Source organism: Pogoniulus pusillus, chromosome 8 (genome assembly GCF_015220805.1).
Source record: "Pogoniulus pusillus isolate bPogPus1 chromosome 8, bPogPus1.pri, whole genome shotgun sequence".
NCBI classification, from domain to species: Eukaryota; Metazoa; Chordata; class Aves; order Piciformes; family Lybiidae; genus Pogoniulus; species Pogoniulus pusillus.
The window spans coordinates 10,762,882-10,779,323 of record NC_087271.1 but is presented as its reverse complement, the minus strand read 5'-3'; the positions used below and the strand labels follow the sequence as shown (position 1 = coordinate 10,779,323).

Genomic DNA, 16,442 nt, shown 5'->3' with positions numbered 1-16,442 from the left:
TGTTTCCTCTCTTACAGTCTCTTTCCTCTTCCACAAAGACCAAACAGCAGAAAGTCCTGGTGATCCTCCCTGGGTTTGGGACCCAGAAGGGTGGTGGAGTTGTCCCAGCCCTGCAGTGACCAGCAGCCACTTGGCCAGCTGGCACATTCCTGGCACCGTGGGGCCTGGCTTTAGCTGGAGGCTCCGAGTCACCTCTCAGGACACAAGTTTTTCTCTCAGTTTTGCCCATAATGCTGGTTTGACCCAGGCTTGCTTCCTCCTCCCAGCTTCCCAGGGTGTTGCTGAGCCTTCACAAGGTGCCCCCCCTCCCCTGCTAAGTCCAGCCCCAGGGTGGGGCAATTGCAATTGGCATCATTTTGTCTTCAGGAAGCAGATGACCAGCAGGCAGAAGGATGGCTGCCCAGTAGGGATGGCTGTGTGGAAGGGACAGTGGCATGGCAGGGATGGGTGCACCTGGCTGGCACTGGGGGTGGGCAGAGCACTGCTTCCCAGCAACACCACTTAGAGCCAGGTGTGAGACAGCCTGTCTGCTCCACACCGAAGACAGTAAAGAGGATAACTGAGATCTGTTTGTTCAAAACACCAGGACTGTTTAGCAGCCCAGACCTTCTGCTTGCTCCAGCCCCTTGCATGACATACCCTGCTCACAGCCTGCAGCCTGTGCCCACGTCCCCAGCGCCTCTGTACAGCCCTCAGCAGTGCTGGTGGCTGGTGGTGTGCTTGGACTGCAGCGTTGGGTGCTGCTGCAGCAGCAGTTTCTTGCTCCAGGTGCTTCTCTCTGCAGTACTCACACCAAAGTGATACTTCTGCACAAATGCAATCGAAGGGCATTGATCAGAGGAAGGAGGAAAATCATGTTGGGGAATCAAGGCTGCAATTACAACTGTTCAGCTACAATTAAAACAAACAAACACCACCACCCCCCCCACCCCCCAAACACAAACACAAGATAGCCATTGGAAACAGGAAAAATAACCCCTTGGCTCCTTGAACAGATGGCAAACTGCTCTGAGTTTGTGTAGCCTGCACCTCTCTCTCCTGTCTCCTCCCATCTGCCCAGGACATGCTTCCAGGAGGTTGGCTTTTACAAAGATCCATCTCTTTGTAAACCACTGAAAGCCAGCCTGCTGTCCTCTACCACAAGAAATCCCACCTGAGGATGGGGCAAGGGTGGCTTGTGTCTCATTTCAGCCTCAAGATGAATGTGGTGAGGGATGATGTGTTTCATCTCTGTGGTAATTTCCTGGTGCAGCATCCACAGGGCTATGGCTTGCGATGAGCTGCTTCAGCCAGCGACTCTACAGATGCAGGCAAAATAACAAGTGACCATGCTTCCAGCTGGCATCCCAGACCAGCCACCCCCCCACCAGGCTGCTCAACCTCCACTGCAAGTCATGAGACTCCATCCAAAATGCAATAACATAAACAGTGGGTTTTCCAGCCTCTTTAAGACCTTCAAAATCTGATCAAAACCCCACCAGCCCCAAATATTTACATGCTGTCACTATGGCAATGAAGAAAAATACATCCCAAGCTGCAGGAAGTGGGCTGTGTTTTCCAGGCAAGGATGGGGAGGCAGGGAAAGGATGGAGGCTGTCACAAACGTGACTTTTTAAAGCTCTGGAAAAAAATGGCCTGGGAAAGTCGGTGCTGGAGCAGCAGGGGCTGATGCTTGTGGGGCATTCCCCTTGGTTGAGTGCAGGGAGTGGCTTGGGCAGCCCCAAAGAGCCCACGAGCAGCAGGAGGGTCCCAGCAAAAGGACAGGATCCCCTAGCAGTGCCCACTGACCAGAAGTGGTGGGCAGCAAGGGGACAGTAGGGCTGAGTACAGGAGTGGGAACTTGGCCACCCTTTTTGCTGCAGGATGCTCCTAGCACCTCTGCCCGGGTGTGCTCCCCGCACCTCCTAAAGCTCCATGAACTGGTGTCAAGACAAGTGGGTTCAGCGTGTCCGAGCTCCCTGTTTACAGTGTGACTCACAGAAATGCCAAAGCAGGCAGTCTTCCCTGCAGAGAGACATGCATGTTTCAGTTTCACTTAATCCTGTGGCAGCTATTTCCAGATACCCTCACATTTCAAACCCGCCAACGCTGGGATGCTGCTGGAGGCTGGCTTGCTGCATGCTACCTAAACCTGAGGTGTCATGAGCTGCACCAGCGATGTGTGGGACAGGGAGAAGGTGGCTGGGCACGTATGTGCCAAAGAGAAAAGTGAAGGCTGGATTCAGGAGAGGTGAAACAGCTCTGTAGTAAATCCCTCCCCAGCTTGATTTCTGCTAAAATACTGGAGGCCTGCTTTAGGAGGTGATTGAACAGGTGCCAGTGAGAGATTGGGTGGTCCTAAAGTATGGCCCCTGGAGCGTTTTGGAGCTCTTAGGAAGTTGTGTTTGTGTAGAAGGGTCGTTTGGCTAATTCCTCAGGCAGGCTCACCCCAGAAGGGAGGCAATGCCTGTACCCACCTCACAGCCAAGCTTTCCACAGCCCAGAGGTATTTACTATCAGGCCCACACCAACCATTATACTTCTGGTAGGAAATACTTCATTTTGTATATTTTATCACCCTTACTCTTACAAAATGTGTCATGCATATGGGCACTATACACATGGCATTGTACATCCATATCCCTATAGACATACACAAGTATACACACACACTCATATATACATACTCCTAACGTGGGCATCTGGTTGCAGTGAGAGAGCCAAAAAGCAGAGGTTCTGGATATTGTTTGGGATCCATCACAGAGGTGAGTGTGTGGTGGTTTAGTGCAGGCCCAGACCTTGGCCATGCAAAGGTGCATCTCCCAAAACAGCCTCTGACAGTGGCAGCTGGGTGTCTGCAGCCCTGGTGCATCCTGGCACCTGAGCTGGTGTAGAGGCAGGTCTTGTGCTCTTCAAGGGACCCCAAACCCCTGCCGTGGGGCAAGGCAACCCCACGCTGCAGCCAGAGTCCCCAGACACCAGACACTGCCTCTGTGCCTCACTGGTGCCCACTCCTCACCATGGGAATATGCAGAGGAAGGGTCCCTGCCGCTGCATCCCTCGCATTAACACCAGGGGATCAAATGCTGCATGTTTTCTTGTTACTTCAGTCACCTTGACCCTTGCACCTTACTGGCCATGGTAAGACTCACCCAGCCCTCCCCCAGCATGCTGAAGAAGGGCTCTGCCAGCACTGGGGACTACTGAAGTCTGTAAGGCAGTGATGGGAGCTGCCCACTGGAGGCCAAGGGCTGGAGCACAGCAGGCAGCGAGTACTGGCTCCTCACACCTGCGAGCAACAGGTCGTTAGTCTGGCATGTTCCCCGTCTGACTTCCAGTGGAGATCTTCCAGAGGGGAAGACGTGGGGTGGTGGTGTGTGCTGAGGGACTGGTTGTGTTATCTTATATTCTTGTACCACTCAGTAATTCACACATAAAAGTATTCCTGCTACTCTCTCCACAGAACGTTGGGTTTGTCTATTGCACCGAAGGTGCAGCATTTCCTTACCTTTTACAAGCTGCTCCCACAACTTGTGCCCAACAGCCCCAGCAAGACCAAGGGCCTCTCAGGGCTTCTGCTGCAACAGAGGTGGTGGCTCCTCAGGAAACTGAAAACAGAACAAAAATATCATGCCAAGAGGCTGCTCCAAAGGGAACTCTCCAGTGCCGGCAGGGCACAGGCACCCCATCCTGCTGCCTGAGTGCTGGCTTGAGCTTCAGCAGGCAGCCTTGGCTCACACTCCAGCAGTAGCTGCAGTGCCTGTAGAGAGAGGCTGAGCAGGAGCCAGCCCAGCTCCTCCGCACCCACACTGCCTTTGGGCAGCAGCTCTGCACTCACAGGGTTTGATCCCAGGGACAGGTTGAGCTTTGAGCTAAAATGTGTTCCACTCTGGGGCACTGGGTGGGTAAATGTGCAGTGAGGAGGTGCTCCTTGACATTTTCCCCCCACCCTGGGCTGTCACAGGGGCCCCATGCTCACCCCAATCCTTCAGCAAGGATGGGTGATCCTTGCATTGAGCCCAAAATGCCCAGTGTCTCCTAGGCTCATGGTGCTGAGGGTGTCTGAAGGATACCCTTCATGGTGCCAAGAGAGCCAGTGGCATGCTGGCCTTCATCAGGAATAGTGTGGCCAGCAGGAGCAGGGAGGTCATTCTGCCCCTGTACTCTGCACTGGTTAGACCACACCTTGAGTACTGTGTTCAGTTCTGGGCCCCCCAGTTTAGGAGGGACATTGAGATGCTTGAGCGTGTCCAGAGAAGGGCGACGAGGCTGGGGAGAGGCCTTGAGCACAGCCCTACGAGGAGAGGCTGAGGGAGCTGGGATTGGTTAGCCTGGAGAAGAGGAGGCTCAGGGGAGACCTTATTGCTGTCTACAACTATCTGAGGTGTGGTTGTGGCCAGGAGGAGGTTGCTCTCTTCTCTCAGGTGGCCAGCACCAGAACAAGAGGACACAGCCTCAGGCTGTGCCAGGGGAGATTTAGGCTTGAGGTGAGGAGAAAGTTCTTCACTGAGAGAGTCATTGGACACTGGAATGGGCTGCCCGGGGAGGTGGTGGAGTCGCCGTCCCTGGGGCACTTCAAGGCAAGATTGGACGTGGCACTTGGTGCCATGGTCTAGCCTTGAGCTGTGTGGTAAAGGGTTGGACTCGATGATCTGTGAGGTCTCTTCCAACCTTGGTGATACTGTGATCCTGTGATACTGTGACATAGTGGCCAGTTTGTCTTGCCACCATTCAAAACAACCTGAGTGAAACCATTTGTAAAATGACTCTTTTTGTTTAGAGTAACCTTGGCCACTGAACTGCACCTCCATGCATATGCTTTGGCTTACACACACTGGCGTTTTAGAAGGGGCTCATGTAAATGTTTTTATTTAGAATGTATTCATCATTATTTAAATATCAGCACAGGGTGTTTTTGCAATAGTTATCAAGAGTTCCCAGGATCAGGGGTGGGGGATGGGACCCCATAGCCACATGCTTGGCTATGCTCAGAGCTTTAGCAAGCCTCTCTGTCTCTTAGCTGAACATGCAGGGCAGTGTGTGTCAGAACCATCGAATAAATACCAAAGAAAGCAAATGTCAAAAGAGAGGTTTCTCTGTGGGCCTGGGCGTGCCTACTGGAGAACTACAGCCTCCTCCTGCCGTGGCAGAACCCCGATGTGAGGCCTGTTGGCTGGGCTGGGATGCAGAGCGAGGACAGTTCTCAGAGCAGCAATATCCAACTAAGGAGAGACCAAGGGTTGGGGATAGTGTCACCAATGGCCACTGGACAGCTCGGAGCAAGCAGTCCCAGCTGCCACCTAGAGATACCCAGTTCTGCAAGCCCTTGCACGTATTCCTTGTGCCTCCAGCTGCAGGTCAGTGTCAGCCTCAAACTCCCCAGTAAAGGCTATGTCTAACTGCAGTGATTAAGTAATCTGCCTTCTGGCTAAGCCTAGGAGCAGTAGACTGACACATTTCTCCTGCCATCTCCAGGGAAAAAGTGAGTCATGCTACTACTGAATTATAAATGCAAATAACATCAGAAACAGAAGAAGACACTTTCAAGCACTTACAGGGAGTGTCTTCCCTCCCCAGCTGTTGCTGTCCTATTCCCTCATGAAGTGCTGTGTACAAGCCAGAGCAGGCAAACCTGAATTCAGATGGCACTCCCAGAGTCAGTAATACACACCTGCCAGTCTGGGAGAGAAGGAACATGACTCTGGTCTACTCAGCTACAGCATTTGACCTGGGAGCACGAAGGACACAATTAATAATATATGAAACAATAAACCTCCCCCCAAAAGAAGAATAGCTCTCTACAGCTCTAGGAAAGATCCTTAGCCAGCATAAACTAGATGCTGTGGAGGGAGAAGTGGCCAGAGGGAACATCTTCCCTGCCATTGTGGCTGTGATGATCGAGGGAGGCTCTTTGCCTGAAGAGTTTTATTCTCACTTCATGAAAGGGTAGGAATTCTTCCTGTCTGGTTACTGTGATGCAGCACAGCCTGAGTTGTGAGCAAATACTATTGCAAGCTGAGACATTTGGGAGCTGTACGAACAGCTAAGGACCAGAGCAAGTCCTTTCCATCAAAGCTTTACCCAGTTAAAAAGGGGAGATCACAGTCCCCGACACCTCCCTTGGCTTCCTCTTTCACCTGCTCCTTGTTAGTTGTCACACTGCAATGCTGCAACTCTGGTCCCTTGTTGGGTAGTGCTGGGTCTGAGCATGTTCTCCCTGCTGCCCTCCTGGGCTTGCAGGGCTCGCCGGTAACACGGCGGGCATGCAACGACTGCACCCAGCTTTCATGTCAGACAGACCCCAGGGCTCCTACACTGATGGACTCAGAGGAGGGTTTGCTACACAAACTGAGCCTGGCTTGGGTTACAGATGCTGGCTGTTGCATGACATGGAATACAACTGGGACATTAGACATCTACTGGAGACAGCTCTGTTGCTTCATGCCGATGAATGCTTTTGCTGCCGTGTGTTTCTGCGGGAGCCCAGCCTGCTCCTGCCTTGCTGCAGGTTCAGGCGCACTGAGAGATGATGTTAGAGTTGCAGTCTAAGGTGTGAGCGTGGCTCCTTTTGCAGGTTTCGGGCCCGCAGCTGGCACTAGGTGGGCTGAGCAAGTCCAGGTAGTAGGGGGACTTGAGAAAACGGCGGTAGGAATCCTTCTCCATGAGGGTGAATATTTTCCTCTGGGCCTCGTCAAAGCAGGACAGTGTAGGCTCTAGCATGTTGTGGCTTGTCTTCTCCCGTGTGCACGAATCCAAGTTCACCTGTGGGACAGAGGGACAGTGCAAGTAGAATCTGTCCCAGAAGCTGCTGGCATAGGTAAGGAAATCAGGAATGGTGTGGTCAGCAGGAGCAGGGAGGTCATTCTGCCCCTCTACTCTGCACTGGTTAGACCACACCTTGAGTACTGTGTTCAGTTCTGGGCCCCCCAGTTTAGGAGGGACATTGAGATGCTTGAGCGTGTCCAGAGAAGGGCGACGAGGCTGGGGAGAGGCCTTGAGCACAGCCCTACGAGGAGAGGCTGAGGGAGCTGGGATTGTTTAGCCTGGAGAAGAGGAGGCTCAGGGGAGACCTTATTGCTGTCTACAACTACCTGAGGGGTGGTTGTGGCCAGGGGGAAGTTGCTCTCTTCTCTCAGGTGGCCAGCACCAGAACGAGAGGACACAGCCTCAGGCTGCACCAGGGGAAATTTAGGCTGGAGGTGAGGAGAAAGTTCTTCACTGAGAGAGTCATTGGACACTGGAATGGGCTGCCCGGGGAGGTGGTGGAGTTGCCGTCCCTGGAGCTGTTCAAGGCAGGATTGGACGTGGCACTTGGTGCCATGGTCTAGCCTTGAGCTGTGTGGTAAAGGGTTGGACTTGATGATCTGTGAGGTCTCTTCCAACCCTGATGATACTGTGATACTGTGTGATACTGTGAAATAGCCAAGTGTCTCTCTAGCAAGTGTGCTTCAGCTGTCCTTGCTGGCATTTGTCTGAATTGGCTGTTTGACCCTCCGTAGCCTTGCCAGAATCTGTGCAGCTGGACACCAATGCATCTCTGCTGGCAGAGACTGCCAGGACAGACTGACACAGATCTCTCTGCAATGCAGCCAGCCAGGAAACTCAAACAACTGCACAGCAGCAGCAGCAGGGTCCCTGGCAATCACGGGCTTCTGGAGCCTTCTCCAAGAGAGTCCCTGAGAAGCCCCTTTCTGTCTGTCCAAGTTTAATACAAGTGCAGCAGAGGTGACACCATTTCCTCACTGACTTAGCAGCGAAGCAGCACACTTGAGCTGCTGTGAAGCCACCCATAGCTACTTCCCTGCGCCGCTCGCCTGGCTCAGAGCTTAGGATGATACTTTTGTTCTGTGAACATACCTCTTTTGTTGCCTGCACTGAAATGAACTCGTCATAGATCTTTCTGGCCTTAGGGCTGAGTTTGGCTGGTGACTTGGTTTTCTTGTAGTCCTCACAGCTGACCCAGAACTCGATGTTTTCCTCACTGTACTCAGATTTGAGAAAAGCCCGGAAAGCAGCCAGTCCCCCTGCAGATCCATCAGAGGAAAGCCACATCAGGTAAGAGTGGGGGTTCCTGCAGTCCACCTTTGAATCCTAGTGACTTAGCAACCAACAAGAGGGGGTTCTCCCTCCCAGAGCTGGTACCCTGAGGCTAGCAGCAGGGATGGCTCCCAACTCCACAGCTGAGGGAGGCTGGAGCTCAGACAGGCCCCATGAGGATGTCACATGTGAGTCTTCAGCTGCCTGCTCTTCCACTCTGACCTTCAGTGTCTCAGCCAGGAGAACACAAGCAACTCACACATTCCCAAGAGGCCCCGAGAAGACAATCAATACACACCACAGAGTCTCAGGCCATGGGAACAACACAAAGGACATCACTGTAGCCTGAAACTGATGGGAAGACAAAATCTCTCACGTTCTCAACTGCAAACAGTTTCTCCACTTGTTGGTTCTTGTTTAACTCACTGTGTGCCACCTTCCCCTGCACAGGGGCTAAACGAGTTGCCTTCACAAAAGGGACAGCTCAGCAGTAAGTCAAAGCCCCATTCATTGGGATTATCCCTTTAACCTGACCAAAGGGCTCTTTCACCACTCCTCCCTCCCATAGGCCTGTTTGGCCAAAGGAGCTACTGTGCTGCTAACAGATTTCAGAGAACATCTCACGCCCTTATCCAGGGACTGCTCTCAGCACACACGCTCCACAGGCAGCAGGAGAGCTCTCTTTACTTACTGTCATGATGGATCAGGTTTTCCAAGGACTCTGCCCATTTTCTGACTTCCTCTTGGCTAACCCTAAAAGGAGATAAAGAAGGAAACAGAAGAGAGACTTAAAGGCAGCAAAGAAAGGACAAACTCAGATTTTTGCCCAGCACCATTAGAAAACTGTTTCCCCTGACTGTTCCAAGAGTACACACAAGAGACCAAGAAGGTAATGTCTGCTTACTTTGGAGAGGCCCTTGGAGACCCCAGATCTAATCTACAGAATATCAAGTTTGCAATCCCTATGATCAGCCAAAGGCTGGAAAGGTATTTGCCTGGAGAAATTGTTGGTGACTTTGTGTTTATTTTGTGTCTGGCTGCATCTTTTGCTGGGGTATGGACCTAGGATCACTCTTACAGGTCCTATCAGTGAATTTCAAAGGGCTGATTTCTTTAACCTGTCAGGGGAACAGTAGCTCTATGGAAGAGAGGAACTTGGGAGCTAGAAACGCACAGGGAATGTGGAAATGCATGTTGCATCCATTCCCCCTACCACACCAGAACATCCCAGCATTCATCTATTCCAGGAGTATAGTTTGGCCTTTGGAGTCCTCCTTGGAAAGGGCACCATCTACTTATGCCTTTGTGACAGCAGCGATACCCTGACAAGCTGCTCTCTCTGTTTTCTCTGCCAGTGAAGCTGTGTGGTCCACTGCATAAACACAACTCAAAGAGAGAGTGATGCTGATTTTGAAACATGTCAAGCTGCACTGGGTCTTGTAAAGGCAGCTCTGCCCCATGCAGAGGACTGCATGATCTCCCCACCTGCACTTGCACATTGAATCACAGAAGTGTTAGCAGAAAGGGATCTCTAGTTCAGCCTTATCTGGGGAAAGGGACTGCCAGTATCTGAGGCCTGTTGACACACTAGATTCAAACACAGAAGTTTAGGAGGTACTGAGAAACAGCAGCAGAAACGCCAAGGAAGTTCAGCTTGGTGAAGAAGTAAGCAACATGTTGCAGCAAGCCTGGCCTTAACTACATGGCAGCACCTGCTCTTACCTCTGGCTTGAAGGTATTTTCTCCTTTTTGCCCTGGGAAGAGCTGTAGTCACAGGAGTCTGACTTCTGCAGCAAGAAGCCCAGACGATGCTTCATGTCTTTAGCGCTGAAGGAAACAATTCAAGCATGAGATGAAGACTGCATTACAACTCCCTCTGCAGCCCCCTCAGCCACAATAAGCTCCTTCTGCACTACTCGATGACACAGCTGCAGGTCACGGCTAGTGACTCCAGTGCCAACTTTCCTCACATGATGCATGTTTCTGTTACTAGACAAACACAGCAAAATGAAAGCAATCGTTTTTCACATTCAATAGCAACAATTTCTTGCTGATAAGGTCATCAGCTCAGAGGCAGGGGTGGTAAAGGGGGAGATGCTGCTGGTTTTCTACTGTTTATTTACAGGCAAAACACTGTGACAGAAGGCAGTGCCATGCTGTAAATGTGTCACTTCTCCTTGAGCTGATGTGCCCTGCCACCTGTGTTTGGTTCTTGCACCCTTACTAATCCTTTTCTGCAGCCTTTGCCATCTCTCCACCCTTGTAGAGGGTAGAGGAACAGCAGGGCCATGCCAGGCCACCTCATCAAGCAGCTGCCAGTGACACAGAGGGAAGGCAAGGAAGAAATTAAGCTATGAGCTTCACCACAGCCAGCACACACTGACTGCAAGCTACTCCCTTGCTCCACAGAAAGCTCCTCTGAGGATGCTTGTTCAGAGGATGCTCTGAGGATGCTTGAACAGATTTTGTTCTGTTTGCCAGTGCACACAGGACAGTCACTGCCTGAGAGCAGCTTCTAGATAATGCAGCTGGTATGAGCCTCAGCAACTCCCTGGATTTCCTTCCCGTTTAAGAATGAAAGGGTGGGTAAATCAACACTGCTTGCTCAGGGGTGCAAGCCCTGGCTTGCCACGGGGTTCCCTGGCTTATGCCAACACCATAAGCAGAAAATTCTTCTCTCCCTCCTCAGATCAGAGCCTTGAAAAGAGCAATAGGTTGTGCCGCAGGGCTGAGCTCCAGCAGTTGCTCAGCCTCCCAGCATTGCTCTTTGGTACAGCCATAGCACCTTGGCACAGTCCTAGCCATATCTTATCTCTCTGCTTGCTTATGATCATAAATGTTTCCTTAACAACTCCAGTACTGCAAAGAGAGCAAGGAAACCCATTTTCTCTAGGGCAGGGAGTGTGTGAGCAGGGCCAACACCCAGGCCCTGCCTGGGCAGATGTGGGGTGCTCTATGCTGCCAGACTCAGGCTGCCTGACCCCAGAAGGAGACTGCTCAGGTCTGCAGGATGGCAGCAGGTGAAAATAAGATACTGCTGCTTGCAGTGAGTCCTGCAGCTTTCTGGGAGAGAGGGATTTTACTGGGAATCCTGGATAAAAGTGGTTAAAAGAGATTTCCTTTTCCCCCTTCATTTAAAAAGCGTTCTTTCCCCACACAGCCTGCAGCCTGGGGGGTGAGGGTGTCAATACTTTTTCAGCACTTTATCAGCACCTGTTTGCAAATTCACCGCTAGCAGGGAGCTTTCTTCTCCCAGTGGGAGCAGGCTGAGCCTCAGTTTGTTTTCTCAAGCCTCTCCCATTGCACAGCCACTGGGAAGCAGCCTCAGGATCTCTCCTGAAGGCATAAGTGGCCAGAAAGCAGGTCTGCACCAGCAGAGGCCCATGCAAGCGTGCATGGGCTAGAGGAGCAGGGAGTTTGTAAGCCATTCCGGGGACCCAGGCCCCCGTGCTGGGCATCTCCAGGCTCCAAAGCACCTGGAAAAGAGTAACAACCTTTCAGGATGTCTCCTTGTGGGCACAGCGATCTCCCCTCACACCGGGCTGTGGACCTTAGGAGTGCACAGACCCTGCCCTGCCAGCGCAGGGCTGCCTGGCCAGTCCCGCACACGCTGGGGTGTAGTCGGAGCCTGCCTCACGGCAAGAGGTTCATCTGAGCCCATCTCGGTGAGCACCACACAAGTGTGATCAGCACCACGCAAGTGTGATCAGCCCCACACTGGCTCCACAGCGCTGTGCACCGAGGGTACAGCCTGACCCGGCCCCTCACCAGCAGCGCACCCCCGGGGGACACAGGCTGCCCCCTCGGGCTGGTGCCGCATCCAGCCCCGCGGTGCCCCGGGCCGGCCTGCATTCCTCCCTGCCCTGCCCGCTGCCAGCCGGCTCTCTGCTCCTGCCAGGTTCACTTTCTGACATTTGCGACGCGTTTTGGGACTGACTCTCAATTTTGTCGGTATTCCATCCGTCTTGCTTCCCCCTCGAGCAAACACCCAAGAGCCCAAACCCCAGGGAGGAGGGAATTCAGCAGAGGAAGGACGAATGCAGCGGAGGAAAGGGGTGCAAGGCTTGCGGCAGAAGCAGACGAGAGGAATATCAAAGCAGAGCAATGCCAGGAGCCGCTTGTTTTGCTGAGGGGAAGGATGGGTTTCGAGTTCCCACAGCTCACTACAAAACCTGCCTGTCATTCTGCTCCTGACTAACAGAAACAAAAATCCTGTAAGCAACCATCTGTACCTAATCCTGGAAAAGGGTCAGAGCCGAAGCTGCCACTCGAGCCTCAGACGCCGAGCGCAGCGCAATGCGTTGCGTGTGGCCAGACCAACAGGACCATTAGCAGATGCTCAGAAATAAACAGTACCTTTTTAAGCAAGTGGCTGGCAGTGCAGCGAGTCCCTTGCACATTTTGCTCCCGAGGTCGGGTCTGTATTCCAGGGAAAACAAGAAGGCAGGAGGCGGCAGAAGCTGCGTGCGGCTGCTCCGCGGCTGCAGGACTGGCTGTGGTCTCTGAGCCAGCTGCACTGCCTTCGCTCTGTTTTATAGCCTAGCCCAGACAGCCCAGCAGCCCTGGGTGACCCAGTCAGGAGTCAGCACAGCGCGAGCACCCGTCCCCTTTTTGCCCACCCAAGAGGACGAGGGTGACGTATAAACCAAGACAAAGGAGAGTGGAACTGAAAACCTTACCAGAGATGAAGCTTGGTGTCTGGCTGCAGAGGTGGATTCTTTCAAAAGGATGGATAAAGCTTCAGGGGCTTCCCTCTACTGCAAAAGGAGGAACAGTGCAGATAAAAGCTGGAGGAGATTTTCAGAGGGGCACACAGACAGTAAAAATTATCGATTCTGGAAGTGAGATGAGCTTTGCTGGTTCATCTGTTCCTTTTCCCCTTCTACTTAAGGCAGCCTGGGGAGAAAAAGAGACAAGAATTTTAAACACAAAAGTTTCCCATAATCCCAAAAAAACGCAGCTGCCAGAGTGCTAAAGACAGAAGCATGTAAATTTATCAGGGATCTACCCAGGCAGATGAAACTGTCCTGTTTAATTCCAGAGGCACATGGATATGAGTCTTCTCTGAGGCTGGAAAAACCTGCTGAAAAACTGAGCAGTATATCACTACTGCAATATAAAACGTGTGTCTCCTGGCATAGACACATTTGGGAACAGCCCATGTGCATGTGTGGGAAAAGGAAGTCAGGAAGCTGACAGCACAGCTACCATAAATATATATATATATATGTGAACACACATACTTTACTTTGAGATGTATGTATATATAGACATATATATATATAGGTATCACTGCAGTACCTTTCTTCTCCATTTCCATTTTGCCTCTAATCTAAAGGCAGACCTTAGGTCTTCAGAGACCCTGAGCCCCTATGGGAAGATGATTAATTGAAACAACAGGCATAATTATGCCTGCCCAGCAAGGCAGTGTTAAGGCTATTCTGTGCTAAAGGATGAACCTATGGAGCATCCGGCTGAGGGGATATTTGGGGGTGACTGCACTGCCTGGCTCTGCTGGGGTTCCTAAGGGAGAGTAGAATGACTCCAGCTACACCACTTGTCCTCTGCCCTTGGAGGGTGCAGAAAGCAACTGCCTCTCTGGAGGGAGAGACCTGGATGATATTTATTGAGCTGTGGCTCAGCACAGCCTGTACCATCATTATGAAAGAGAGGAAAGCTCTAGGCAGACGGACACACATATGGTCTGCTGCACTTCAAGGCTTGCTCCTGCTGTGAAATAAAGAAACTTCAGTTCAGCAGCAGGCTGCCTGCCCACACTACCCACTGCTGCACTCCCTCTCCTCAGAAACCTTTAAATACTTTGCCCACAACCTTGCAGGATCTGCAGAGTGATCTTTTCCCTCTAGTGTCTCTAGAGGTCTGTAACTAGCAACACAGATGATCCAAATCCCAGAGCAGTTTACCTGCTGCCTTGGCAATACTGCATCCTCTCAGACCGTGAACTGTGCTGAGAGGAAATGCTCTAGTTAACTTTAAAATGCTTTTGTACAAGTGTGACTATCCTGTGGCCAACCCTGAGGCAACATGCCTGCAAGTCCTGCAATGTATACACTAAGAATACAAATTTTAGCTCCAGATATGGGCAGTGTGAAACAGCTGAGGAAGCCTCCTGTGTGTTTACTGTTGGTGAGTTGACAGCACTTGGATGAATCTGTAGGAAATGATTGAGCACTGACAGAGATGGTGGCAAAGCTCTCTCCTGTCTTCTGCTGAGAAGCAGAACATAGCCAATGGGAAAAAAAAAACCCAAACCTCACTAATTAATTGATAATTAATTGAATTAATTTAATGTAAAACTTTTGTAATGTTGTTATTGTCCATGTGTGACTGCAGCACACTCATTCAAGTGATTCAAGAGCTGAGCTGGCAAACACACAGTCAAGATGTCTGCAAGCTCTAACCTTGACCCTAACCCTGCCAGCCAGAGCTTGACCTTATGGCCCAGGAAGGTCCCAAAGGCTGCTTGCTAGGTCTGAGAACCTGTGTGCAGAACGCAGAAATTCTACAGTTTCTCTGCAGATTGGTGTGTAACCTGATTTAGGAATATCAGACTCTGTATGGGTTGTAAGCACATGTGCTGTGGGGCTCTAGTGACACTGAAATGCTGGTGTTACCGACATAAAGACACCTTCTGCATTTCCCAGCTTCTGTGTGACTAGGCTGCAGTAAGAAATTTCTAGCACTGCCCTTGCATCAGCAAGCCCAAAGGGATTTGCAGTTTAGACCATCTTCCCTGGACTGGGTATGCAGACTCCTAGAACTGCTGCAGTTGAAATGTTCCATTTTCCAGCTCATTAACACAGACTAGTTCAGCCTGGCCCTCATATGAGGAGTTTGGGGGTTGGGTGCTGTTTCTCCTCTAAGCTGTGTTTCCCAGCTGTTGCAGTTTAATATCCTTTTAGTTGTTCCAGCTGGTACCCAATCAAAACTACAGCTTTACATCTCTTACCCTTCATAGTCAGGCCTTGTCTCCCAGGGCACAGACTGCACTGTGTTCAATGCCAAAATCTTTTCCTCCCTGCCAGTTAAGGAGGCAGCAATTCATGCCACTTCCTATTCTTGTCATGTCACCTCTGGCTTGCTTCACCTGCACCATGGAGGAGTCAGCAGTGAGGATGAGCAGGGTGGGCTCTCTGGCAGACACCTCTCTGGGCTGTGTAGTGCTTTGGAGACACTCAGGGACTCACTGAAGACAGCACAATAGCAAACATCTGTGGTTCCCACTGTGGCATCTCTCACCCCCTACTCACTCGTCCCTGCTGCATCGTCAGCCCTGTCTCCCCAAGCAGCCATGAAATGGAGCTTTCCCTCCCACTGTCACAGCTCGGCAGCACCGTCACACAGGCGTGCTCGCCCCTGCGCACCAGCGTGCGTGGGATGCATCCCTTGGCTCAGCTGCAGCCAAGCAGCAGGCTGTGGGAGTAGGCAGAGAGCACGAGGATGCTGCTTTGGTGGTCATTGCCCGGAGCTGAGCTGTTACAAGCTGTTGTCCTGCCGACAGCTGGGGCTCTGCCTTCCCATCTTGGAGCAGCGTGCCGTGGGATGCATGAGTGCACCAGAAAGATGGCTGCTTTACGTCACTGGAAATGGGGGGGCATGACTTGGGAGCTGTGAGGATGTGCTGCTAGGCCACAGCCTTTCCTGTCCAAGCTTTCCCTAGTCTGCCTTGAAGAGGCTAGCAGTGGCCCACTCTTTCTCCTCTTCATGTTTCACAGAGCAAGCCAAACAGCCTGGGACTCGGCTAGCAACTCACCTGGGTGCACAGTGGGACACTGGGGAGAGCACTGCCCAGATTTCTCACGAGCATCCCCATGCCAGTATGTCTGCCCCCTGACCTGCCCTGTAGATAGAATTGGTGAGAAACTGAAGCAGCTCCTGCACCCCTAAGAAGCCCTAACCAGGGTGATGCTGGTGCCCAGAGCTCCAGGAGCCCTGTAACAGCAGCTGTCCCGTAAAACTTCTGCCCACGTGAGCAGTCCTGGCACTGAGCCCTCATGTAGGGAGAGGTCCTGGAGTTGTGCTGAACTGCCTGATTTTTTTCTCCTACAATCCAGCCCGAAGCACAAAATCACTTTCAGTGCAACCACCCATCACTGGTTTCTTCTCCAGCATGCCTATTAGTGGAGAAGATTTCCTTCCAGTAATAAGGGCCACATCTCCACACACATGTGTGCTTGGACTGGACTGCAGCTGGCGAGCTGGGAGCAGAGAGCCCTGGCAGGGCCGTTGGGATGACTCAGCTCAGCATGTGCCTGTGCCTGACACTGCATGCGGCCACGTTTCCTGTCCCAGGGCACTGGCTGTGGCCCGACCTCTCTCAAAGACACATGAAGAGGCCACCCTGGTCCCCACAGAGTCCCTCAGGCAGCACTGGGATTTCCAGAAGCACTGTCCTACAGCATGGT

At 52.0% G+C, this 16,442-nt stretch overlaps 1 protein-coding gene across 3 annotated transcripts; it reads right to left on the bottom strand.

Annotated features, from left to right (window-relative positions):
* Nucleotides 1-4,832: 4,832 nt before the first annotated feature.
* On the bottom strand, nucleotides 4,833-13,142 carry RGS4 (regulator of G protein signaling 4). 3 transcript variants are annotated; one of them, XM_064147172.1, is made up of 6 exons: nucleotides 13,025-13,142; nucleotides 12,696-12,912; nucleotides 9,739-9,843; nucleotides 8,708-8,769; nucleotides 7,837-8,003; nucleotides 4,833-6,741 (listed from the first exon to the last, which is right to left on the bottom strand). In XM_064147172.1, the coding sequence occupies exons 3-6, from the start codon at nucleotides 9,831-9,833 to the stop codon at nucleotides 6,490-6,492; spliced, it is 576 nt and encodes a 191-aa protein (XP_064003242.1). In that variant the 5' UTR covers nucleotides 9,834-9,843; nucleotides 12,696-12,912; nucleotides 13,025-13,142; the 3' UTR covers nucleotides 4,833-6,489. The 3 variants fall into 3 exon arrangements, with proteins under 3 accessions (XP_064003242.1, XP_064003241.1, XP_064003243.1); XM_064147171.1 differs by lacking the exons at nucleotides 12,696-12,912; nucleotides 13,025-13,142 and adding an exon at nucleotides 12,373-12,573; XM_064147173.1 differs by lacking the exons at nucleotides 7,837-8,003; nucleotides 12,696-12,912; nucleotides 13,025-13,142 and adding an exon at nucleotides 12,373-12,605 and having other exon boundaries at nucleotides 6,572-6,741.
* Nucleotides 13,143-16,442: the final 3,300 nt, after the last annotated feature.